The sequence below is a fragment of the Rhinolophus sinicus genome, chromosome 2 (assembly GCF_057876585.1).
Source record: "Rhinolophus sinicus isolate RSI-liver-muscle chromosome 2, RSI-T2T, whole genome shotgun sequence".
NCBI lineage: Eukaryota > Metazoa > Chordata > Mammalia > Chiroptera > Rhinolophidae > Rhinolophus > Rhinolophus sinicus.
In genome coordinates this window covers 165,980,151-166,005,222 of record NC_142502.1, presented here as the reverse complement: position 1 = coordinate 166,005,222, position 25,072 = coordinate 165,980,151, and the positions used below count along the sequence as shown (strand labels likewise).

General features: G+C 46.0%; 1 protein-coding gene across 2 annotated transcripts in view; it reads left to right on the top strand.

Annotated features, from left to right (window-relative positions):
- Positions 1 to 25,072, top strand: part of VIT (vitrin) — a 99,660-nt gene that overhangs the window by 61,016 nt on the left and 13,572 nt on the right. The window contains exons 7-11 of one of the 2 annotated variants that reach the window (XM_019741949.3): positions 134 to 325; positions 5,467 to 5,523; positions 10,508 to 10,552; positions 12,083 to 12,145; positions 15,891 to 16,038. In XM_019741949.3, coding sequence (XP_019597508.3) covers positions 134 to 325; positions 5,467 to 5,523; positions 10,508 to 10,552; positions 12,083 to 12,145; positions 15,891 to 16,038 — 505 coding nt within the window. The remainder of the gene's footprint in view (positions 1 to 133; positions 326 to 5,466; positions 5,524 to 10,507; positions 10,553 to 12,082; positions 12,146 to 15,890; positions 16,039 to 25,072) is intronic. The other variant, XM_088796218.1, reaches the window with a different exon arrangement.

Here is a 25,072-nt window from a genome sequence, read left to right as displayed (position 1 = left end):
GTGGATTTCACTCTCCACGGTGGCCAGCATGGTTCTGTGCTCATAACTCGTGTTCAACAAACATTTATTTCTCTTCTGAAGAGCCTACCGGCTATTTTATTTGTTTTATCAGTGTAATTTCATCTTCTTACAGGTGAGACCACAAAAGCCTATCAGAAGCCATCAGTTCCAGGGACAACTGCACAGCCAGCCACCCTGATGCAGGTACCAGGGACGACCCCAGAGGGAGCCGCCCACGTTACGTTGCCAAGGCCATCCCTATCTGCAGCCTCTATCACCAGCAGCCCCAGACCACAGCCTGTGGGCCACAGGAGCCGGGAGCTGGGTCAGTAGGTAGACTGCATGTGTCCACCTGCTAGTGAAGTGGAGATTGGGTTTTAGAGTAATAGCTCCGTCTGGATGCCTGTGTCAGTGCCTATCTCCCACCTTTTCAACTGGGTTAGGGGAGATACCTGAGACCTGGGCCAGAGGTGTGTGGTTGTATCCTCTAAGATTTAAGTAGTAAACTTGAGCCCAATAATAATAATTTAGGATTGAGCTAAGAGTGAAGCAAACCATGTGGAAGGGGCTTAAAATAGGTTCAGTAATAGGACTGTTGTTATCATACTTCTGAAGATAGGATATTATGTGAAACTTTCCCATTACAAAATCCCCATTTCTACAAAAGCTCAGTTGAAAGGATAGTAGGTTTCTACGTAAACACTGTTGAATTTTGTTTTATTTTAAGTGACAAGTTATATACACCCGGAAGTCTTCAAAAATTAGAAACAAACAAAACCAAAACAATCCTTTTAGGAAAAACCGGATAGCTAAAATTTGTATTCCTTTTCTGATTGCTTTTTGTCTTACGACTTGTATCCAGTTCTTAAGTCATGGTTCAGGTTTTACCAAAGTCCAGTTTATGGAACTAATCTCTGTACTACCTCAAACACAACCTTAAGAGCTCATTGATAATCCAACCTCTAGTTTCTAAACAGCTTATATGTAAGCCTTCCTGAGATAATATGCGTCTACCTCATTTCTAAAGGTCTCTGGCAAGGGGGTGGAAAATTCCACCATTGGAGTGTCACTACTGTCTCAGCAATTTTTTCCTAAATATTTCCTACCTGGCACCACTTTTTCTTTCAAGGAGAAAATGCCCAGGACTTGTTGTTTTTAGCCTCACCTCCATCTTGCAAACATCACTGCCACGTAGCAAGCCTCCCACCCACCCCCTACCCCACACCCACCCCATATCAGGGTCCAGCTAGCTCTCTATCTATCTTTTTATTTAACAAATACACATAAGCACTTTCAATGTGCTACACACTCTCCTAAGCATACTACAAATATTAGCCTATTAAATCCTCATAACCATCCTATCAAGTAGATATATAACTTTTAATTTGACTAATCCATTGTATAGATGAGGAAACCAAAGAAAAGGGCAGTGAGGAAACTGGCTCCATGTCACATAACTGGGCAGTAGCAGAGCTGGGATTTGAACCCCAGCAGCCTGGCCCTCCTGTGATTCCCCTTGCAGGAGGCATTTGTGCCATAAACCAACACCCCAGGCACCAATGAAGTATCACAGAAGCAGGGTCTGCCCCATCTTGACATGGATAGGTGGCAAGATTAGACGGAGTTAGACACAGCTCCCACTGTGACCAATAATAAATAATAATGGAATGCACACAGTCCATACATTCCCTGTGTCATGCACCCTGCATGCATTATTTTATTTAATCGTCCCAAAAATCCTATGAAATAGAGGTTATTATTATTCCAGTCAATGAACAACTCCTGGGAGAAGCTATGATATAAAATCTCCAAATAAAAATACCATAAAAATGATTTCTGAAACACATTAGACACTCCCCACCATCCTATTCTTGTTCAACTCAGGCTAATAGGAGCACAGACACACTATGTCTGACAGCAAAAGAATAAACAGTTAGGAAGGATGCTGAGTGACAGGGATCCCCTAGGCAGAAGTTTTCTTTTTTCTTAATTTTAGGCTCTTGGCTTTTCGAGCCCTTGATTCTTTCAAAGATTTTTGAGCAGTTGAGTAAGTTGTTCGCTCCTGGTGTCTCCTTAGAAGACATCAATTTTTACATAACACATATAATTGAACATGTGGCATATTTACTTGGCTACACTGGGAGCTTGGAAATCCTGTTACAAGTTGGGCCTGTGCTTATGGAAAACCTCAAGCAACTTGCAGTAGTGGCTCCCAACCTGGCAAAGCTTCATTATTCCTGGCTTGGGGACAGGGGCCTTGGACGACAGCCTCCCGGCCCATCAGTGTTCCTTCTTCATCCTGGTCCAGCACCCGCGCCCACGCTGCCCCACAGACTGCTAGACAAATACTGTCAGAGCAAGCACTCCATGCATCGCACACTGTAATTGCTAAGAAAGGAGCCAAATTGGTGAGGGAGGAAGGGAGAGGGGAGTTTTACAAACTTGCATTGCCTACTCAAAGGATTTTCTGTAGAAATGAAGAGAAGTGAAAATTGATGTGTGAATGCCTATGTCTTTTTTTTAAATAACAGCTTTATTGAGATGCTTTCTGCGTACCATACAATTCATCCATTGAAAATGTAAATTCAATGGTTTTTAGCATGTTCACAGAGTTGTGCAATCATCCCCACAATCAATTCATCACCCCAAAAAGAAACCCTATACCCAAGAAGTCACTCACTACGTCCCCCTAGTCCCTCTCTCCCCGCATCTGGGTAACAACCAGCCTCCTTTCATGAATGTCTATCTTAATAGGCATTAGACGGCTATAGATATTTGCTGTGACATTTTAGCCCAACTATATTAAATAATATTTAGTAAATAATATTTAGTATGTAGATAACTCCTTTTATTCTTCAAATGAGCTGAAAATATTCTGCCAATTATGAGAGTAGCTCTCCTAGAGCTGAGAGACAAGTGAGTTATTGTTACTGCATTTATCAGGAGAGCTTTTTTCTCTTACATATGTGACTATAGTCAAAAGATTTTACCAGTGGCTACGGATGGGGGTGTTCAAGTGAAACCTAATTTATTTATTCATTCGACTAATATTTATTGAGTGCCTACTCTGTGTCAGTCACCATTTTAGGATCTTGGGCTACATAGGTGAACACATCCACCAAGACCCCGGCAGCAGGTCCTGTCAGCTTAGAACGCCTGAAAAGTGTGTAGCTGGACCAGGAGCAACCTGCATTTGAGGTCTATGAGTCATCTGCCCTCTATAATGAGGTCAAGAGCTGCCTCTCCGATAGGACATAGGAACTTGGATGGGAGTCCGGTAGAGAGTAGAATCATTGTAGCAGGAAAAGACAGGGGCTCTCCCAGCCCAAGAAGAGGAGCTGATGCAGGTGGAAGGATGCATGAAAGATGGGGCTGGACACCAAGGCCTCCTCATGGCCCCTTAACTGACCCAGGAATGTGCAAAGCTAATAAGATATTGAGGAACAAGTCAAGGCTGGGGGTGAAGGAGACAAGATCCAGAGTGGCAGAGGCTTCTCACGGGGCTGGCGTGGCACTGTCCTTCATAGGAGAGATTAAGGACTACACTGGTACCAGCGGGAACCAGGAGGCCACAGAGCTGCATCCCAGGGCCAGAAGGGGTAGCTTGGAGAACCATAATCATAGATATGCTGAGGAAAGAGTTCTGGAAAAAATGGACAATCCCATCAGGCACAGCTGCAGGGTCAGCTGAATCTACTACAGGCCTACAAGGTGGAGTGGCTTTGCCGGGCATTGTTCTCCGGGTCAGGTTCATTTGAGGAAGTGTTACGGTTGCCTCAGCTGATCTAACAGATGAATCGTGTCCACAAGGCAGGATAGACCAGGATGGGGAGCAGGGCACCGCCTAGTGGCAAGGCATGGTGATCATTCACCTTTCTACACCACTCCACCCTCTGACCAAGGGCAGCTACCGAGGAGGAAGTGGTGAAACCTGGGACAGGAAAGAGACCTGCATCCATAACTGCCCATCCCTTCCTTGTGCAATTTCCCTTTTCACCAACATTTACCTCATTTCAGAAAGTTTAATTTCCTAACGGTGTCCAGAGAAGGTTTTGTTCTTAAAATCTAGTCTTACAAATAGTAAGACAAACATTCCAAAGGAAAAATGGGAGAAGGTCATGACCAGGCAAGCCACGGTAGAACTGTAAATCGCCAATAGATATAACAAAAGATGTTCAGCCTCACCAGGAATAAAATAAATGCCAAATTAAGCAACAAGATGTCAATTTTCACCAATTCACATTGGAAATTGATCACACAATGCTCAATTTACTAATTAGCTTTGGCAAGAGTGTGGAGAAATGACCCAGCATTTGCACTTCCAAGAATATATCCGAAGGTAATTACTAAGCAAGGGTGAAAAGAAGCCTGGACACAGATGTTCTTCATAACAGAAAACTAAATGGAGACAATTCAATTGTCCATCAGAACAGTTAAAGAGGTTACTACATAGCTATTAAAATTTTGATGACTATATACTCTGACTGACAGGAAAAGATTGGCCTGTGACAGATTGTGAGGTCAAAAAGCAGGCTACAACACAGCATAGCTACCAATCTTATGTTTGTAACTGTGTGCTGTACGTGAGAACATTGCAGAGAAAAAGGGATACAACACTGTATGCCAAAATTGTGTACCAGTATAGATTACATACCAGGATAGAGGGATTGCACTGTAGGTGATTTCTTACTATCCACTCAGTGTATATTTCTACAGTGAGTCTGTGTTGTCTACAATTAGAGAGAAAATAAAGCTATTTTGAGTTTGTGTCCAAATAATGGGAACAAAGACAAAGGGAATAAAAAGTTGACAGTAGAGAGATTTGGTTGCAAGAGAAACTGAGGTTTTTCCATGACCTCTTATCTTTTTCCCTCTATGAAACTTGGTTCCTTCTCTCAGCTGGTTTTCACATGGCCCCCATTCCCCTCAAAGGCACTTTGCATCTCTCTTTACAGAATCTCGCTCCTCCCTTTAAAACCTTGCTTCAGAGAAGTTGCCCAGAGTAATTAAGGATAACCCATTGTGTACCTTTAAAAATGACTGAAAGCTAATGCTATTTGCATCAATACCATCTTAACACAGTTTAAGCAAATTGTGAAATGTTAAATGACATTTCTATTGAAAGATTACTTTAACCTCCTCAGGAGTGGCACAGTTGAGGAGAATTATTGTAAGAATAATGAAGTATAAAGAAATACAGCATTTTAGTAAAAGAAGGGAACTATAAGGGTTATTATTACCAGGAATTTTCACTTGGTGTTTTGAGTTAAATCCCCCCCTTTAAAAAAAAAAAAAAAAAAAAAAAATCCCATTTCAATGCATCCTCTGGCGCAGGTTCAGACCACCCAAGGACAAAAAACGTTACCTTGGTTCTGACCTTGGTGATGTCTTGTTAGGTTAGATAATGGAAAGGAACAGAACAGTTAGATTAAAATTCATGCTCTGACCAGTCAAATGTTATTACAGATCTCTGGGCCACCATCGCCTACACAAGCAGCCAATACAGCCCCCACGCCAGCCCAGGTAAGAACCTAAACTCACCGTTCTAGCTTCTGATGAAAGTTAAGCTTGTTTATATGGGGTTTGTCTTTCCAAAGCCTTGCCATTTGATTTAGATTTGGACAGAGAGCATTAAACCAGTTATGCCAACAAGAGATACCGCTCAAGGGCCCAACTTGTAAGGAAAAGCAAGGAAGCCTTTAAATAAGCAAAGCTTTCACTCATTGCCATTCCCTAGAGGCAATTTTGTGGAGGTTGTGATAGAAATTCCCAAGTATTCAGTAACTAGGCTCTTATAAACCTGAAAAGGGATACTCTCTGGGGTTCATGCTTGAGGAACTAGGGTAAAAGAGAGAAATGTTTATCATTTCCCAGGAAAGGGCAAAGCTGATTTTGCTTGGGTACTTCCACGATATGGGGGATAGAAATACATTCACCCTCCTCCGGGAATTCTCCTGTGAATTCTGACACTTCCTGGCTCCCCTTTCTTCACTTCTGTGTGCGCTCCTTAAAGGTTTGTCCCAAGCACTGGGAATGCAAAGGGATGCAGCAAGTTCTCTTCTCTGTGGTGCTGTTGAGACCTGCCGTGATTAGCGAGGGAAAACACGTGAGCTTAGTTGCTTTCCAGAAATCTGGGCCCTGAGCTGGTAGACTCGATAGAAATACACAATTCCCTTTGCAGCTGCAAAGCACTAAGATGGGGTCCCAGACCTCCATGGAGAAGAGTTCAGGTGTTTCTCTGGCTGGGGGTTACCTGTCTGTCCTCCACATGTTAAAAGATTCCTAGAGATTGTAGGTCCTGTTTTGCTTTGATACCAGATCAGAATAGGGGCCCCGTAGGGTGCCCTGGACAGGGCTAGCAGCTTCTAAGAGCTTCACGATTGCGCTTTTGCCAACGTGCATGCTGTTGTCTGGACAAAGGGCTTCAGAAACAGATCACTGGGCAGGGCAAGGACTCCAGGCCATTTTAGGCCTTAGCAGGCCCAAGGGACTGTTCAGGCAGCCAAGCATGGGGCAGTCCTTCCTCTCGTCCCCTTGGCCAGGATCTTTGCCTCCTCTGCAACCCCCAAAAGCAGGGCCAACCACAGAGAGCTCGGCTGACTTCCAAGGAAAATCTGAACTAGGGGTACTTTCATCAGGGGGCAAAATAAGGGAAGAAAGCAGACTGCTGGCCGCATGCAGATCAGCCGACCCTGTGGAAACCCCTCAGGTATCCAAAGGCAAGACGCTCCAGGAGCTGCTTTCCGGGAACCTGCCTGGAGTGCATGGCAGCCTGGGCAGGCTGCCTGCTGCTCACATTCCCCCCCACACACTGCCGGCCTCTGCAGCTCAACTCCAGGTCACCTGAGTTTGGGGGCAGGAACAGTTGTTTTAACCTCTAGAAAATGTCTCTTGGCTTTGTGTGTTCCCACTGTGTCAAAGAGAAAGTTTCTGCCAGTCCAGACACCCAAGGGAGCTCTGCTGGGTTTGGGTCTGCTTGAGAGGCCTCTGACCTGGGCAGCCTATGCTCCCAACTTGCCCATCCCAGGATAAAGCACAGACACACTACTCGAATCAGACACGGCTCGAGGGCTGGTTGGCAACAAGGCCCAGTACCTGATCTCCAGCTCCTATTTTTTTTAGGAGCCAACAACCTAACATTGTTTTCAGCATGTGACCGCATTTCCTTTTTCTAACCTTATCACTTCTGGTTCTCTAGCTCCAACGGAGTCCATTTCTTCATGACCTTTATGTTCCCAATAGTGACCACTATCTCATTGACCAACGCAGATCCTCCCAGCTCTTTTTTTACCCTCCAATCCTACCCATTTCTACCGGTCCTCTCCCTCTGCCATCATCATTGCAACTTTGCGCTGAGAACCTCAGACCCTCCCCCAAAAGTCCCAGAAAGCCCTTGCGTAAGGGCCTCTCCCAGCCCCAGGTTGCGCAGACCTCCAACCCATCACAAAAGCCCTTCGCTCCTGCAGATGGAGAGAAGCCAATCACACAGGTACATAAGGCAGGCTCCCCAACTGCCTGACCCTGCCCCGCCTCCTACCAGGGCCCTGTGAGTGGGGCAGGGCCCCCTGTGCTAGCATGGCTGCTCCTGCTGTACTCCTGGTGACTTAAGTTAGCACTCTGTGACTTTTCCTCTGAACCTTCCTTTTGCTGTCTGGTTTCACGGTACCATCAGCTCTTTTTGATCAAAAAGCTTCACTGGCCTGGAAACCTAACCATGGAGTTAACATTGTTTCTATGAGAAAAGGCTGCCAGATCCCAAGCAAATATCCCACACCAGGATTTGGAGGGTGACCCATTTGTAAATCTGGGTCTGTCAGTACTTTGCTGTGGGGTGACGGCTCCTGCCCAGGACGTCAGACTGCCCTCAGCCTCCTCTGACATCCCTTGTGTGATGGGCTGCTGGCGTGGTGATCAGGCTTCAGCACAGCTGCAGCTGCTGTCTGAGTGCTTCCTGTTTCATCACAGCAAGAGGAAGTTCTCCAAGGGACATGTGCAGCCCTCGAGGCAGGAAGCCAGGCCAAAGGAAGGGACATGGAGAGATTTCCCTAGTGGCCTCTCAGACGGCCACCTCCTCCTAAAAACTGCACCCCAGTGGAGTCACTGGGGAGAAACTAGAAAGGTGAAGGGCCCCCTGGGCTTCTGTCCCATAAAATTTTAGAGTCCTAAGGGCCATGTGTTGCAGCTCCGACTTGGGATTTCCAGGTGTGCAGGGAACAGAAGGAGCTGTAACCAGTGCAAAGATCGTCACGGGGGTCTTAGAGCAGGGATGGTTCCAGGCCCTCACATTACAGGTACAGGTAGTGTGCTTGGCAACAGCCTAACCAAGTACCCTGAGACGCTAAAGCACCAATGGCTTCCTGTGTGTGATAGGCAGGCAGTGGTGACGTGTAAGCTCTACAGTCTGCCTGCTGGGCTTCAGTGCAGCTCTGCCACTCCCCGGGCATCAGTTTCCTTGCTTATAAAAAGGGACCATAGCGGTACCTAACTCTCAGGGTTGTTGTGACTTAACTATGTAAAGAGCTTGGTCAGTGTGTGACACTTAATTGTTTCCACACTTTTACCATGGAAATCATTCCGAACCAATACCTCTCTTAGCTACTGACTGTATCTGTGGATGACCAAGCAGGGATTGTCCCCAAAATAATTCCCTGTTTATTAGGAATGCTTTATACTCTTCAGAGTGATTTTGTACTCATTTACCTCCATGTGAGGCAGGGCAGCACAAGTCTTTATGACCTCAGCTTCACAGAGGACAAAACTTAAGATCAGAGAAAGCAGGCAAGTCTCCCGAACCCCCAGCTAGTGTTTGGTAGACACTGGACAGGTCTTCTAACTTCTTCTTCCTACACCACCCACTGCTCCTCAACACCAGAATACAAATGTTCTCACAAATTTACTTCTTTCTCATTACTACCAAGTCCAAAAACACCAAGGCTCAGCTGTGGAAATATTTTTCAGCCTTCAGCTTGTGGGTAAAAGTGATTTGGTCCAAACTTGTGCCAAACAAATAAAAATGGCACTAATAGAAGGCCAGGACAGGATAAGAGGGAACTGTCAGTCTGCTGCTAAAATAAGAGAACACCGAGCATTCTAATTCTTCGTGACATTCAAGGATGCTGAAAGTCTTAGGCAAAAACTGAGATGTCACCAGCACCCTTTTTTAAAGGAAAGGGCAAAGTGCATATTTTTTTTACCAGTAGGTGGCAACAGAGTTATGAGACTAAAGAAGCAGAATGTTTCAACATATAAATCATACATATTTTGACCTTGGCCATCATCTCACCCAATCTGCTAGTGTTATTCACAGAGGAATTAAGGTTCACAGAGGGCATGCGACTTGTTCAAGGTCATACACCTGGTGAATGGCTGAGCTAAATTAAACTCAGCTCTGAGCATTAAATCAGAATGTGCAAGAGCACAGGGTGCCTTTCAGAAAAGCCTGGCATCTTAATTGTGGGAAGAAAAATACCTCGTCTTTTGAGTGTGTTGGTAATTCCAGCATGGAGCAAAGCCGACGGTCTTTTAAGAAATGGTAGCGTGGATGATGCCCTCTGCTTTCAGCTTTCTGAGCTGGGGATGTGGGGGAGGGGGCGGGTAGTGGGGCGGGGAGGCAGGGAGGGAGGGAGAGAAACAGCCAGTTTGGGGTCCTTAGGAGGCCTCCTACCATGTCTGTGCGGCCTCTGAGTCCCTCCCAGCCATGATTGCCCCCCACACACACAAAGAGGTGAGGGACTATTGGATAATAATCCAACCATCCTTTCTACTTTATCGATACCTGTTGAGGGGAGGGGGCAGTAACCATTTTACTGCACATAGAATGTCAGGTGCCACTTCGCTTTCTTCTGCTTGAGGTGCACCACGAGAAACTGAGCCTCAGGACATGAGTGGACGGCTTGCCCCCTGAAGGGACCACATTTCTTTTATGTAGTTCCAAGGAAGAAAACACAAACAGATGGGTGGGGGAGACAGATATACCTAGAGTGATGTTGTGCATATATGGGTGCTTGACGAGTGTATGGATGAAGATTTCAGATCGATAAAATGAAAAATTTTCTCAAAGTCTCAGTCGTTCAAGAAGGAATGGAATGCACTACTTTGGCTGTGTATGTAATGAGTTCCCTGTCTCTGGAGGTATTCAAGCACTAGCCACCCACTCACTTTGGTAGGGAAGTTGTAGAAGCATGCTGGGAGGTGGGGTTGGTTTGGATTGAATGACCTTTTAGGTCCCCTCGAGTCCCATGATTACTATTATTCCATGATACTTGATATACAGTGAAAGAAAGAAAAAGGCGAAAATGTTTTTTGTTTTTTTTTTGGCTTCGAGACCTTTAAATGAGAAAACCCCATGCACCTCAGGTTGCTTCATCCATAAATCTGGTTGCGTGTCCCTTTACTGAACTCCCTGCTACAACTGGAAAACATTCTTACCATCCTGGGGGTTCACTTGATAGCCTCTGCTGGTTTCATCTAAATAACAAGTTTGTTTCTTTTCAATTTTGAAAATCAGGGGAAACGGACTCCTGGAAGCCTGGATCAGTCCTCTTAGATGCAGGTAATTAAACCACCCATTCCATGACTAGATTCACAGGATTACAAAACCCGGGGAGACTAATCATCCAGCTGGGGGCGCAGAAGCCAAGCCGCCTTCCTAAGAGTTCTCATTTTCCATATTAGGATCTAACGGTCACGCAAAGGGCACACATTGGAACCCCCACAGGGAGGCCTGGGCTAAGGGAACACAGTGGATAACAAAAGGGAAAAGCAAATACAGAGCCAGAACGGGGAGAGTTCCCTGCCCCCAACATGGGTTTAGACCCTCACTTCATTTAGAGAGGCTTTGATTTCCTTCTATTTCCCCCTCCTTCTTTGCAAATGGTATTCAGATTTTCCCTTCACCCAAATGAGTGTTGTTTGCTGTTTACTGCGTTAAGGGTTTGAAACCCCAACAATAAACACAGTCTTCTGGCTCTTGGTGCAAGGGCAGATTTTGCTGGCAGGTGAGAGACAGAGATAGAGGACAGGACTGGGCCTCTGGATTCGCATTTCTTCCCCTCCCTGCAACATGGAGCCTAGGGCAAGTTCCCTCAGAGGCTCCAGGCTGACACACGCCTTTACACCCCCAAAGTGAATTTTTTCAATACTGTGAGTAAGTGGGATGAGCAAGCTGACCTTTAATGGGAAGATGAAATTATGTGCTTTGCAAATTGGAAAAGCTAACAAGCCAAGAGAAAGCTCAGTGCAGCCAAGCCAAGCTGAGCCCCCAGCACCTTCCTCCACTTCCCGAGACTCTTGGAGGATGCTTCTGGGCATCCTAAAAATGGGGACACTCTGCATGTTTCCCTCTGCGTGCAAAGCTCATTTTCCTTACCCAGCTTAAACGGATTCTTATTTACCATCTTTAATTCCTTAAGTGATGTATGTATTTGTGATCTGAGCTCTCGTGTAAATGGCCTCTAAAGAAAACCCCAGGCTGAAATTCAACTCACACACACAGCTTCTAAAAGCACAGCACTCTTTTGCGTCTTCACCTCTAATCGCAGAGGGCTTGCATTTTAGCCCCTCTTGTTTGTTTGAGTTACTTATATCTTCTCTCTTCCCTTGGCTACATCCAACAGCTCCTTTTGTCCCACTCATCTTTGTTCACTGACTCAGTCACCAACTATCCACTGAGGGCTTGTATGTACTGGGCACAGGAAGGTTCATATGATGAGCGACACACATGCCCTGACCTTGAGATTTTCAGAATTTTACAGAGGGATAAATGGCACTGGCCAAGTGCTTAAGGTTTTCAAACAAGGAAACTAAGGCTCAACTAGAATAAGCTAACAGCAGTAGTGGACAGAACTCAAGTCTTCTGACTTCAGCTCCCCCTGAGCAGCAGCAAAGTAATGTATCGTTAGTAGGTTGTCCGTAAATATTTATTCTGATGTCTTAAGATGGGGGTGGTGTGGGGATGAGCGTAGTTATCGGTAAGCCAAGCCCCCTGAGCTGGGCGTGAATACCCTTTATGTCCCCATCCCCGGGGTAAGGCCAGATGCTTCCTGTTCTTGTAAATCACCAAAAGTTTTACTGCTCTTTCCAGGATTTGTTCCAAAAGAAGAATTAAGCACACAGTCTTTGGAGCCAGTATCCCAGGGAGATCCAAGTAAGTTAATTGACAACTTACTTGGATCAGAGTGGCTCTGACATCTGATCTGCTCACTCTCCTCTCCACCCACTCACTCCCACCCAAACCTGCCTCTCTTCTACCCTGGATCTATTTATCTCCTCTCTTCTGTCACTTTGTTCTAAGGAGAAAAGAAAGCTTTTGAAGGATTTAAATGCTCTGTGTGCATGTGGGGGAGAGGATCGGATTTTTAAACCATCACTATGGCAACAGGGTGGCACGGAATGGGGAGACGAGAGCCAATGAGGAGAGAAGCCTGGCTGGCCAGCACGGACAGTGGTCCAGTGGAGACAATGGTAGAGAGAGCTCAGATTGGAAGTGGACATGGAGAGAAATAGGCAGATCCAACAAGAGATATAAAGGAGGAATCTAGAAGGTTAGAGGTGGAAGTACAAGAGAGGGAGCAGTTAAAAATGATTTGAGTAACTGGGGTAGATGTCACTGCCATGAGGACCGCGGTGAACAGACCAGGTTCAGAGAGGGAGATCGTTTATGTCTCTCATCATCCACAAGACATTCAGTTTAATAGAGAGTTGACCAGCCAGATCTAACATTCAGAAAGAACAGCTCAGCCGGAAATTTAGAGTTAGAAGGTGATGAGCTATGGTTCAAAACCACTGGGGACAGAAACTGTGACCTCAATAGACAGGCTAGTGTAAGAAGACACAGAAGACTGAAACCTGAAAAGCTTGAACATTAAACCAGTTGAGGAGAAACCACCTGAGGATAGCAGAGAGGAGGGACCTGAGAAAAAGAGGAAAACCAGGGGGGAGGTGGGTGTGCAAGCCAAGGAGAGCACATGCAAATTGCCCCAGAAATTCACTGCCAGCCAGCCACCAAATGGGCTGTGAGTCTCAGCCCGGCTGTGTGTGAGAATCACCTGAAAACATTTTTAAAAATTAAAGATGCCTAATCCCTGCCTCATACCTACTTAAATCAGACTCTCTCTAGATCTGGCTATTCCGAATGTGGTCTGGGAACCAGAAGTATAGACATCACCTGGGAGCTTGTTAGAAACGCAGACGCTTGGGCTGCACCCCAGACCTAGTGAATGAAGTGATCCCTTTGCATGTTTACCCTTGAGAAGCACAGCCCAGAGTGGTTCCCATGCACCTTTATTTGTTGAAGCTGCATAAGTGACTCTGATACTTGTCGGGGTGAAGAAACACTGGCCTAATGAATGCATCGGCCAACACAAAGCATTAATCTGTAAAATTGTACCTTGTTGGAGAAAACTAAAGCAATTAAGAAAATTGGTAAATTGATTCCTGTAGACGATATATCTCACCCTTTCTTCCTTGTGCTCCAACCCCAGTCCTCTGTGACTGTAATAAATCTCCCACGCGAAACATTTCATAACCTAATCCTACTCCGTGGTATTGATGTTGCCATCTTCAGATCAGCATGGTGTCATCTCAAGAGGAGAAAGCCACTAGGTCTCATTGAGCACATGCCCTCAGATGGAACCATTGTCATGAAAACACTGGGAAAGGGGGAGCAAAGGTGACCTCAATATCAGTCATCAGGCTAGCGAGTGAGGAGAACTAAGTAAATAGAAAAACACCTCACTTTCTTAAAACCTCGCTATGAAATGAACGTGCCCATCCCGAACACAGTTCAGGATGTAAGAAATAAGGAGGAAAAACGGTCTATGAAGAACCAAAACAGAGGCTACAAAATCCCACGCATTGTACTTGACTCATTTAAAAAGAAAATCCCCTTTGGCTCTTAATCTAATTAATAGTGATTTCCCCCAAAAGTGTTCATTTTAAAAGGCACATTGAACTACTCTGCTGACATCTGGAAGGAAAACCCCTCTTCAGAAGTTCTCAAACTTTCATGTGCCCATGAATCACCTGGAGATCTCGTGAAGATGCAAGGCTGATTCTATAGGTCTGGGTGGAGCCTGGGAGTCGCATTTCCAGCAAACCCTAGGTGCCAGTGGGCAGCAAGCCCTAAAGACCACCACTGCCACCTGCTGGTAAAAATTCACATTGTAAGCCCAGACCAAGGAAAGAAGGAGTAGGCGGTTTGGGGTACAACCACCTGAGAAGCCACGAAGCAGTTTTGCTTCTCTTTTGCTTTATCCCAGGTTTAGTGGCATCTTTCAACTCCACTTCTTGATTTATTTGCTTCTTTCAATCTTCATCTCAAGGATCATGTTTGGGCACAGGTAGTTTGGGGGCAGCAAGGAGAAGCCAGCTGAACAGGAAGAGTCAACAGGTACTGTCCAGGCAGACAGGAAGGAAAAATTTGCAAGCTCCGCTAACGAGCTGATGAACTCACTGCAGATGGAGTGGGGTCAGCTGGGCCCACAGAGGTCCCTGTCACAGGCTACTCCTGTGGTTCAGATCGCCATGAACCACGGCAAGATAATGTGGCACATTCTCAGATATAGCTTTTTTCCTTAATCTGCCAATTCTGTAGTATCACTCGTTAGTAAATAGTTCTCATCGATTCTGCTTAAAACTGTGTCAACTCATGTCTATTTCTTGCTTTCATTAAAAACAACACAAAAAAAAAAATGCTTGCTGCCTACCCAGCTTCCCCTGCTGGGGAACGGGAAGATTCCAGGCACATGCACCATGCAGCGCAGGGAACAGAAGCCCCAGAGCAGCCTCCCGGTGTTCGTGTGGCACTTAGATCCAGGCTTGTTTGGCGAGCTCACCCTCCATGCACAAAGGGCAGTACTACGAGCCCACAAGTCCTCTTGGATACACCAGCCCCGAAATTCCTAACTTTACCATCTCTCTTTTTGTTTTCCCCAGAGAACTCTGTTTTGAAATATTTCGTCTCGAAATTGCAGTTGTTAAATGATCCATTCCTCATTTTTCAGGAGTCAACGGGCTATATACCTTCCAATAAGAACTTCTGATCAGCACAGAATAATCTGTTTTATCATACTGAAATATCATTTCAGCCAAGAGTACAGAAGACACCAACTTCTATTACTTGATGTGGTTTTCCACCAATTCCTATTAGGGTTTGCAAGGTTGCAAACAGCATGCAGCCCCACCATCCTCCCCACCTCCATCATGACCTTCATGTATTTGTCGAGGTCTAGCAATTCTAACCAGAAGTGTCCTTGTCATTATCACAACTAAAAGAAAGGGGGGAACAATCTAAGACAACTACAAAGAAGTCGTGACATCTGTTGATGTATGTGGACAATTTCTATAGCTGCCTCATCCAGAGATGTGAAGGAGAGAATGGGAATCAATTTCTCCTTCTACAATACCTGCCACCCCCACCCCCACCCTGCACTGGCTTCGCAAGTTCTCTCACATCTCTGTAAAGACCTAGCACGTAATTCTACACACTTAGAATGTGAGCAAATACCACAAGCTCCTGAGACTCAATCTCAGTGAATTCCAACATCTGGGGACCTGCCCTTAGATGCTCTGAGCCCAGGAAACCTTAATGAAGGCCTTCCCAAGCATGGGTGGGGTATGGGGGGGAGAGCACTGCTTCTGAAATCTATAACTGGCTGACACGGCGAATTTTAAAACAGTCGTGCTAAAGGGGTACTAGTCCACGTGCCCAGGACCTTCGTGCCTGCAGGAAATCCATTATGGATATACATAAACGAATATACCCTGCATCTTGCTACTTCTTTGTACTTTCTTTCCATTGGACTCTCAGGGGGACTCTGGGGAGCAAGAGAATGCACAGGGGAATGCAATGAGGGGTGACCAGAATAACAGAGCCCTTTTCCACTCCTCAGACTGCAAAGTTGACTTGTCGTTTTTAATCGACGGGAGCACAAGCGTTGGCAAACGCCGATTCCGAATCCAGAAGCAGTTCCTGGCTGACATCGCCCAAGCTCTTGACATTGGCCCTGCGGGCCCACTGATGGGTGTTGTGCAGTATGGGTAAGTGCTATTCAGAATTCAGAAACCAAGTGATGTTGTCGCATGCTTAACTTTGTGCCACAAAGCATGCCAACACATCCGAGGGCCCAAATTCATTCTCTTCCCTAATACGAATGTAAATGAAAGAAACTGAAGCAATCCAGACGCCATTTAAGAAATCTGAGATTTCCAGACGGGTAGGACAGGTTAATAAACATTTGTAAGTGAATGGCATTTGTACACTTGAGGTTGGTAGAGAACACATTTATTTGGGAATTAGGAAATCTGGGTTGAAGTCTTAGCTCACCTGTGTGACCTTGAGCTAGGCCTTCACCTCTCTCATCGTCAGTTTTCTCTTCTTAGATCAAGGTGGCCCCCTTTCCACCCTGACTATTACAGCCTTTGTTTGAGGGGCTACACCCTGCACTCTCATCTATCCACCTAGAGGTAAGAGGCCTGGACAACATGGTGCTTCAGGTTGAACTCTTGCTTTCTCCAGATAACCTAAGGCCTTTGCATTGAGACTGCAAAAGCTCACCAGGCAATGGGGAGACAGGGTGGGGAGGGGAGCAGTTCCCGTCACTCAGTTGAGCACCCAGCTCACTGCCCCCAATCCATTTTCGTATTTCAGTGAGGGGAGAAATTGAGGGTTCATCTCGACATCCACTCTCCACCTTTTCTCTTATTTGGCATCATAAGTCAATCTTATTTCAGCTATGAGTAGGTTTCTCCCTAAAACCGATACACAAAGATTGACAAACAATGAAGAGATCAAGCAAACACAAATCTCAAATAATAGGTCGACTTTTGACCAAGAACCATTTGGGGCAGGAGAGTTGTCTCACTCTCCACACAGGACAGTCGGGCACAACATCGACCTACAGCTGAACCCTGCGAGTGGAAACTGGCAGAGACCTTGGTGCCTCTGCACAAAAGCAACTGTCACAGCTTCTTTGCTCCTCCCGCAAAGTAAAAACCTTCATGCCTGACAACATCCGGGGGGTCTCCAGACCCTCCCAACATCTCCTGAGGATTTCCCAGAGCAGTATTCTAACTGATGTTGTTGTATCAAAGACAACTCGCGTATTTATTTTTGAGTGGTCAAAAGAAGTCAACAGCAATGCCTTACTTTCCATAAGAACCTCTAACATTTGTATTTTTAGAATGAAATTTCCATAACACATTTCATACTATCTTCTATTCCTGTGAAGACAAATTAATAGATGAATCTACTGACACAGAGCCTTTTCCTATTCCTCAGACTGCAAAGTTGACTTGTCTATACTTAGAGTCAAATAGATGAAAATAACCAGTTGCGACAAATGCCAACTCTCGATGTCAAATGATCTATCTTGAAGATTTTAACTTGAAATAGGAAAATAAGTTTTCTTCGTCATTGTTTTCTTTTTTCAAAATGCCAACCTACTTTCATTCCTGTGTCACTTTTTAAAGGTAGCAAATGAATAGCAGTCTTCTCCGAGGAGGAAATGTAAGCGTTTTAGTGCCAGATGTCCCCGGTCAATTTTACTGGGGGGTCCAAAGCTTGGTGTGTCATCGTGCATTAAAAATAGCTGCTTTAAAAGCTGTGTATACCAAGGTTTATAGCAGAATATGAAAATAGGGTGATAAATACGTCAAGGAAAAGAAAAATGGCAGAAGAGTGTGTGTGCTGATGAGAACATGGAGTAAAGAACAAATGGAGCAGGGAAGGAAAAACAATTCAAGAAAGACTCTTTCCCCTCAAAAAAAAACCTTTTCCCCACGGTTTCCTTATATGATCACCATTTGCAGGAAATAGTTTACCTCCAGGCTTTCTAATTCCACTTTCTAAAAATGCCTTTGCTATTAGTCTTGTTTTCCACCCGGGGTCCTTATTAATTTGGAGCACGTAAGGGAAATGTGTTTTCCTTCGTTTAATCTAATCAATCGTACAAACCAATCAATCATCTTCACCCTCCTTCAGCCACAGGGTGGAGTGGAAAGCACAATGAGCTGGTGACAGTCTGTCTTGCAAACTGGCCTTAGCTCTCCACGTGACCTTAGGCGAGTCACTTAACCTCTCCATGTAAGTGCTGCCATCTGTAAAGTATGGGGGTGGGGGGGCACAGTGGATGATGTATCAGGGCCCTGCCATTCCCGGAGTCCTGTAATTCAGTGACCCGCTCTGTACTCAGAAGACAATCCAATAAATGAATATTGGGCCATCAGACTGGATGCGCCCCCTCTCCCTTCCAGCCTCGGGTTCCAATTAGGTGGGATGATCAGTAATGAAGTGACAACGTGCACTGAGATGATGCATCCACCAGCAGAATGAGAGGAACAAAATACATCTGAGCGAGGTGTGAAAAGGGGCTAAAAGGGAAATCCATGTATCCCGCTGAAATTGCTTTTGCTTTCTGCTGCCTGGCTTCCTCGTCTGGGTGGTTCCCTCCAATCGTTTCTTTACCAAATGGTCTTGGTGCATAGAGAGAGAGGCAGTGGGGCAGGAAAGGGTAAAGAGACAGAGGTAGATGGAGATACGAGGCCTGTGTTTCAGGAAAAGGAAAAGCAGGAGGCGCCAATGCTTGGCTGGATGGGCAACGGATTCCTCTCATGGCCTTTGGGGTTCTCACTGGATTCCGCTGTCCCCTCTACAACCCCTGGGCATCACAGCGCACTGGGGCCTTAGGCAGCTCCTGGATGCACCTCCTCATGTTGTTGCGAGGAAATGAGGCTCTAAAAGAAGTGGCCACCCCATCAAGAACAAGCAGTGAAAGGTGAGGCTGAGGTTGGGCAGGAGCTGATCAAGGAGGGAGGACTCTGTACCTCGGAATGTCCCCTCCTCGCAGGCTTGTCACCTCATTATTGCTGCCGCGGGTCCACAAGGCTCCCCCGGAAGACTCCTTCCCTTGGTTTTCCTTAGGACAGCTGAGTCAGGATTTAGACTTTAAGGTCTAAATGTAGACTTTTAAAATTAGAATTCAAAAGACTCATAATAACTGTTCACAGGGAACAAAAGGCAAATAAGAAATAAAAATACTAGAAGTATAAAATGGTCTGATTTACAAAATGCAGTGTTCATTCTTCATCCTGATTCCTAAGTATCCTGCACAAAGATCTTTTGGGTACAGGAAACAGAAAACCAGTCCTGTTAGCCCACATGAAAGGAAACTTATGTCACAGGACGGACGTCAGTCATTCCCTCCCTCCCTCTTTCCTAGCATCTGTGTGTCTCTCTACTTGTCCACTCGATTTCCTCTCAGCAGACCAGCATCCTCCTCTGCCACGCTCTTGGTTTCTGCCCCTCTGTAACTTCACCTTGCCCTGTTGAGTTCTACTTCGGGTCCAGGCCCCGGGGAGAGCCTCAACCACTATGACACTGGCATGCTCCCTCTCCCATGTTCCCCCATCTCTGCACATGCAGACTCTTGGAACCCACAACTGTGCTAACCTTTCAGCAACCACAGCATTCCTTCCACAATCCTCACGTGTCTCCAGTAAGAAAGAGAGGCGGAGTAGGAAACAGACTCAGACTCAAGTTGGGTGACTTCTCCAAGAATACACAGCTGACTGCCTGATCACTGGGGAGAGGGCAAGTATTAAACCTTGGTATAGTCCCTACAATGTCAAATACAATTCACTTCAAAGCAGAGATTTTTCTCATCTGCCCAGAAAGCTTCTGATAATTGAAGCTTTCCACCAAACTGAAGCCTGAGACGCTGCTTGAACAAAAGGCCAAAGATCAAGCCCTTGTCTGGCACGCACATTCTACTGCAGAACTGCACAGCCAACAGGCTCATGATTGCACTTAATGGCAACAGGAACACTTAAAAGCCTAAAAGGAACAAGAGCCAGAGCAAGCAGCTCTTAGGTGGACTCTAGCACACAGAATGAAGGAAGGAGGCCACGCAGCTTGCGTTTTAGCTGCAACCTGATCCACAGGTGCTAAACACCCTCTAGACATTCAATATGATTTTGTTTTAGTCCTTAATTTCAGTATAAATGGAACAGAATCGCACATGTTCTTTTGAACTTTATGAGTATAATCAACCCTAGGACGTCAACATTGGAAAACAGTTACAGCATAAAGCATAACGGTGGTGTTTTTCCGTGTAAAAATGAAATAGATTTTTATTTGCTCATGGGTCCATGACCGTTGCCCTGTGTTTCAGGGACTGGCTCTGAGTTGGGATGTATCTCCCTTCTCTTAATTCTCAGCCCCAGATTGAAGACCCTCAGTCACGCACTCAGCTGAGCCTCCCTTCCAGCCCCCAAAGAGCAGGAAGGATGCCCAGAGGCTGCCATGGACCTGCTGAGCCACCAAGGGCAGGACAGGCAGAGGGAAGGGAAGAAGGGAGGTGTCAGGTCGGGTATGGAAGGCAGAGTAATAGCCCTGTCCACGTCGAAATCCCTGGGAGCTGTGAATCTGCTTCCTCGCTTGGCAGAAGGGATTTTGTAGGTGCAATTCAAGTTAGGGACTTGGAGATGGGGAGATTATCCTGGTGTCCCAATCTAATCACACGACTCCTTAAAAGCAGAGAACCTTTCCCGGCTATTGTCAGTTAGGTAATGTCACTATGACCAGAGCGATGTGATGGCTGGCTTTGAAGACGGAGGAAGGGGGCCATGAGCAAGAGATGCAGGCGGCTGCTAGAAACGGGAGAAACAAGGAAATTGGTTCTCCCCTAGAGCCTTCACAAAGGAACACAGCCCTGACGACACCTTAGTTTTAGCCCAGGGAGGCTTCTGACCTCCAAAGCTGGAAGCTAATAAGTGTGCATTGCTTAAGCCACCAAGTGTATGGTCATTTGTTACAGCAGAAATAGGAAATGAATACACCTGGCAAGAGGCCCATTTGGTTGCATTCTCTTAGGACTTAGGCAGGGCTAGGATTGAAACACAGAGGGAGGGGGCCCAGGAGATGTAAATCCGACCACTACAGGGGGACTTCAGAGCAGGAAGGTACTGCCTATGCCTGGACTTCACATCGGTATTTCCTGGGGAGCTTTTAAAAATGCTGAAGCCTGGGCCTTACCCCAGACCTAGTAATCGAGAATCTGACCAACAGCCAGAAATCGATATTTTGATGTGTAATTCCAATCTGTAGCCAACGTTGAGAATCCCCAACTCCTCAAGAGGAGAAGGGACTGCTCAGCTTCCCGGGTACAGCGTGGCAGTGCCCCTGGGCAACACAGCTCTCTCCAGCTCCTGCCCACTGCTCTTTTCACCCCCTCAGTCTGCTTTGCCTTTACGGGAATTAACAGGATCCCATCTTCTGCCTGGAAGGGCTCTCTAGGGCCTAAGAGCCCTTGCAAAGACCCCACCGTGTCACTTCTCTCCTCCCTGAGACAGATAGGTGAACCCTGAGCCACACCCCTCAGGCACAGTTTCAAGGCTGAGAGAGCTGCGAATACAATTTGCACAAAAATCTTATGCTTCTTCTGCTCCCCACCATGCAGTTCTCCTAGCGGTATAATAAAACAAGGACTGCACTTGACTTCCACCACTTACTCAAATGTTCCCTTTGAACTCCCATCATATATTCACAGGGCTTATCCCAACCCTCCCCCCCATATTGTTCTCCCTAGATCTCTAGATCCGCATAGAAGCGGGTGACCACCCCCAATGCACATTAGAACCACTTGGGGAGTTTTTGAAAATCCCAGTGCCCAGACTGAACCTCAGATGGATTAAATGAACATTTTCCTGAGTGTGGGACCAGGCATCATGAATTTTTAGAGCTCCCCAGGTGATTCCATTGTGCAAGCAGAGAGTGAAGATATAACTGTTCCCTGGCCTGTGCTGTTCTTGAATGAATCCGGTGTCCCCAGCCCCTTCCCTCTCTCCCAGGTCACCAGCCTAGAGGACAACTTTTCTCAGCCTTTGTCTTCCCGGCTCTAGACTTATTTATTCTCCTCCCTTCCTCTTGTCACTGGCAGCTCCACTGCTGATTTTCTTGATTCTTACAGCATCCTCTAAGGCATTGCTTAAACTTAAAGTATAATCCAGAGTATCATCTGGGAGGTTGTTAGAAAGGCAGGCTCTCAGTTCTCACTCCAGACCTACAGAATCAGAATCTACATTTTAACAAGATCCCCAGGTGATTGGATGCATGTCTGAGTTTGGGAAGCTCTGTTGCCAAGACATTCCACATTCCAGCACTTAGCAAGCCCGTGATGTGGTCATAGACCCGCGAGCCTGAGAGCCTATTGGTTCCTCCTAGGTCAGCACATTGCATGTCCTCATTTCCTCCAGCAGGAAGAGGTAGTATGCAGGTTAATTTTCAACTTTCTGGTGGATGGGTGGAATTATTGTTATTAATTATACAAAAAACTCTCATTTAAAAATGAAATTTGGTTGTAAGTCCCTCACTCCATCGCTAATCCTAGGAAATGTGAGAAAGGCCAGTGTCTTTTCAAAAGGGGTGTGTTGTGCGGGGCAGCCTGCGGGGTCTCTCCACACTGGCCGGAGAGCCGTCCATGTCCTCCCACCCCTCCTTGGGGGTCCCACTCCTGAGAATAGTGGCCACTGAACACCATGAACACCATACACGGTGTGGGGGCCACACATCCTCCTGCCCAGAATCAGACGCTATTCCTACCTGGTCGGAATCTTGCTCACTGTGCCAGGTGTCTGAGTGGGTGGAGGCCTCCGCGGCAGATGTCCACAACTCTCGAAGCTTAAGGCCGCAGCAGATCACCAAAATGAACGCAATGCCGTCCATGGCCAAGAGGGTGATGTGCCAGCTGGAGGCTTGAGTCTCCCAGGCAGACCGTGCCTCCCGTTCCCGGTGTCGCTCCTCATGGGCCTCCCAAAGCTGGGCTCTCACACGCACAAACCGCTCCACCATGCTTCGGTAGGCGTTGGCCAGCACCGTACTCTGCTTATGAAGCTAAGCTTTTACACGTGTAAACTGCTCGATATATTCTGGAGAGTTTCAGCTGACACCATACCCTGCTCGCTGCGCCATTTGTCGTGCAGGGTGCCAGGCGGGTTCTCTGCTCCCGCTCCCCACACAAGAACGCAGGATATGGTGAGGCCAAAAGGAACACCCACGGAGCCATAGGTAGGGGAGTCATACCACTGTGGTCTCACTGGAGGCTGGGTTCACCGGACGTGAGAACTGCTGTCCGTTTTTCTGCCAACCGACCGACGACTCTCCTCCACTCTCCCCGACTCTGCTCCTCTACTCTCCTCCGTAGCCGCAGCAGTTATATTAGCGGCTGATTGGCTAACTGGCTACAGCTGACGGCCAATCAGCCACAGCTGATGGCCATCTACTACCCGAGCCAGCACCTTTCCACGTGAGGCCGAGAGCCTGTAAACTACTTTCTGGGGCTCTGTCCCCACAGGGTGGCTGGATTGGACATAGCTGCTCAGCCCTCTGAAGGGATTGGGGGCAGAATCATTTTCTTTTTGAGCCAGGTACGGCCCTCAAGGGACAAGTCAGCACCCAACCTGTAGCCACCAGCACATCCTTGGGCAAACATCCTCCTGATTTCACAGGCATGGTTCATTTCATTAACTAAGTCCATAAATCATCCCATTTTAGCCATTAAGAAAATTAAAAGGCTAAATTAAATATAATTAGGTCACTTTATTATAATCTTAAAATGATGCCTTCTTGAAGGAAACAGTTTTGAAAGGTTTCTGCCACAGGGAATATGATTCGTTGTTAAGTCTCTATGGGCATAAAAATTCATTTGAGAGGCTCATTTCATGTGACTGAAAGTGTTATGAGGTAAACCAATAGACTCGGGCTTTAACCGAATGGAAGCCTTAAGATTAAAAGGGTGGTAGAGGTCCTCTAGAATGCAGGGCTTCCCAATGTTCCTGAGAATAAGGTTCACCTGCATCTTTTGTCTAAGAAAAACATTCCCAGACCCCAACCCAGACCTACTGCTGCACTGAGTTTCTTCCAGAAGGAAGCCCGCTAACTTATAGAGCTTAACAAATGTCTCAGGTGAGTCTCACCATCAGCAATTCCCTACCCTCAGGCCCCCAGCCTTCCTAGGAATCACCTGTGCCCATGTCCCACAGGTGTTCGTTCTTCTTGAACATTTACACAGCCAAATTCTGGTTCTCCATAATGTCTCTTCATTAGTCCTAACTCTTCTTTCAAACATAAAACAATTTTATATTTTCTCCTTGAGTTATAAACCTCTTTGTTTGTTTTCTTCTATTATTTTCAAAGGAAAGCTTTGATATTGCAGAGGGAAAAAAAATTGTTTGCGTTTAATGAGATCTTGTAATAAAATTACAAGTTAAAATGTTGTTGACATAAAAGTATAGCGGTATACCTCCTTGAACTTTTTAAATAGTCTCTATCTCTGAAAAGTAGCCAGGCTAGGGTGTCAGGCCACTAACCCACATATCCTGAAAAAGGACACATACAAGTATACCACGTACTCTGGTACCGAGAGCTGCCACAGTCTGCAGGTGAAAGACTTAACATTCATTCTTATTATTTAACTACAGTACAACTTAACTAAGATTTATTGAGTGTTTCTCAAGTATTAAGCACTATGCCATTTGCAAGGGATCATGATGTAAAATTCATCTAAATGGTCTGGTTACATTTGCCTATAAATCCCTTGGTGGGTGAGCTCTGCGATTTGCCCCTAACCATAAATTTAGCAATTAGAGCTTCAAGAGTCCTCTGATCCAACCTTTCGACCCATTAAAAAATAAATCAATAAATGTGCTAGAGATTCTGTTTTTCGGGACTTCACCATCTAGTTTGGGAGGCAATGCTTTTAGAAGAAATAACATTAAATAAAATGAAAAGCATCTCTTAATCCGGTATATGAATAGCTCATCTGTCTGCCTCTGAAGATGGATTGGTCCACCTCTATGATGTAACAGGGGGAGACTGTGATCAGCACAGATGGAGCACAGAGGCAGCATGTTCCATTCCATCCAGGGTGATCCAAGACGGAGAGGACATCTGGGCTTGCTTGCTTCATTTCTTTATTCCGCACTTATCTCTTATCCCCTGTATGCTGAGCACTAGAGCGAGGAAAGACTAGGGCACAGGCACTGTTCGCTAACAGGTTATAGTTGAGCTTCATAATTT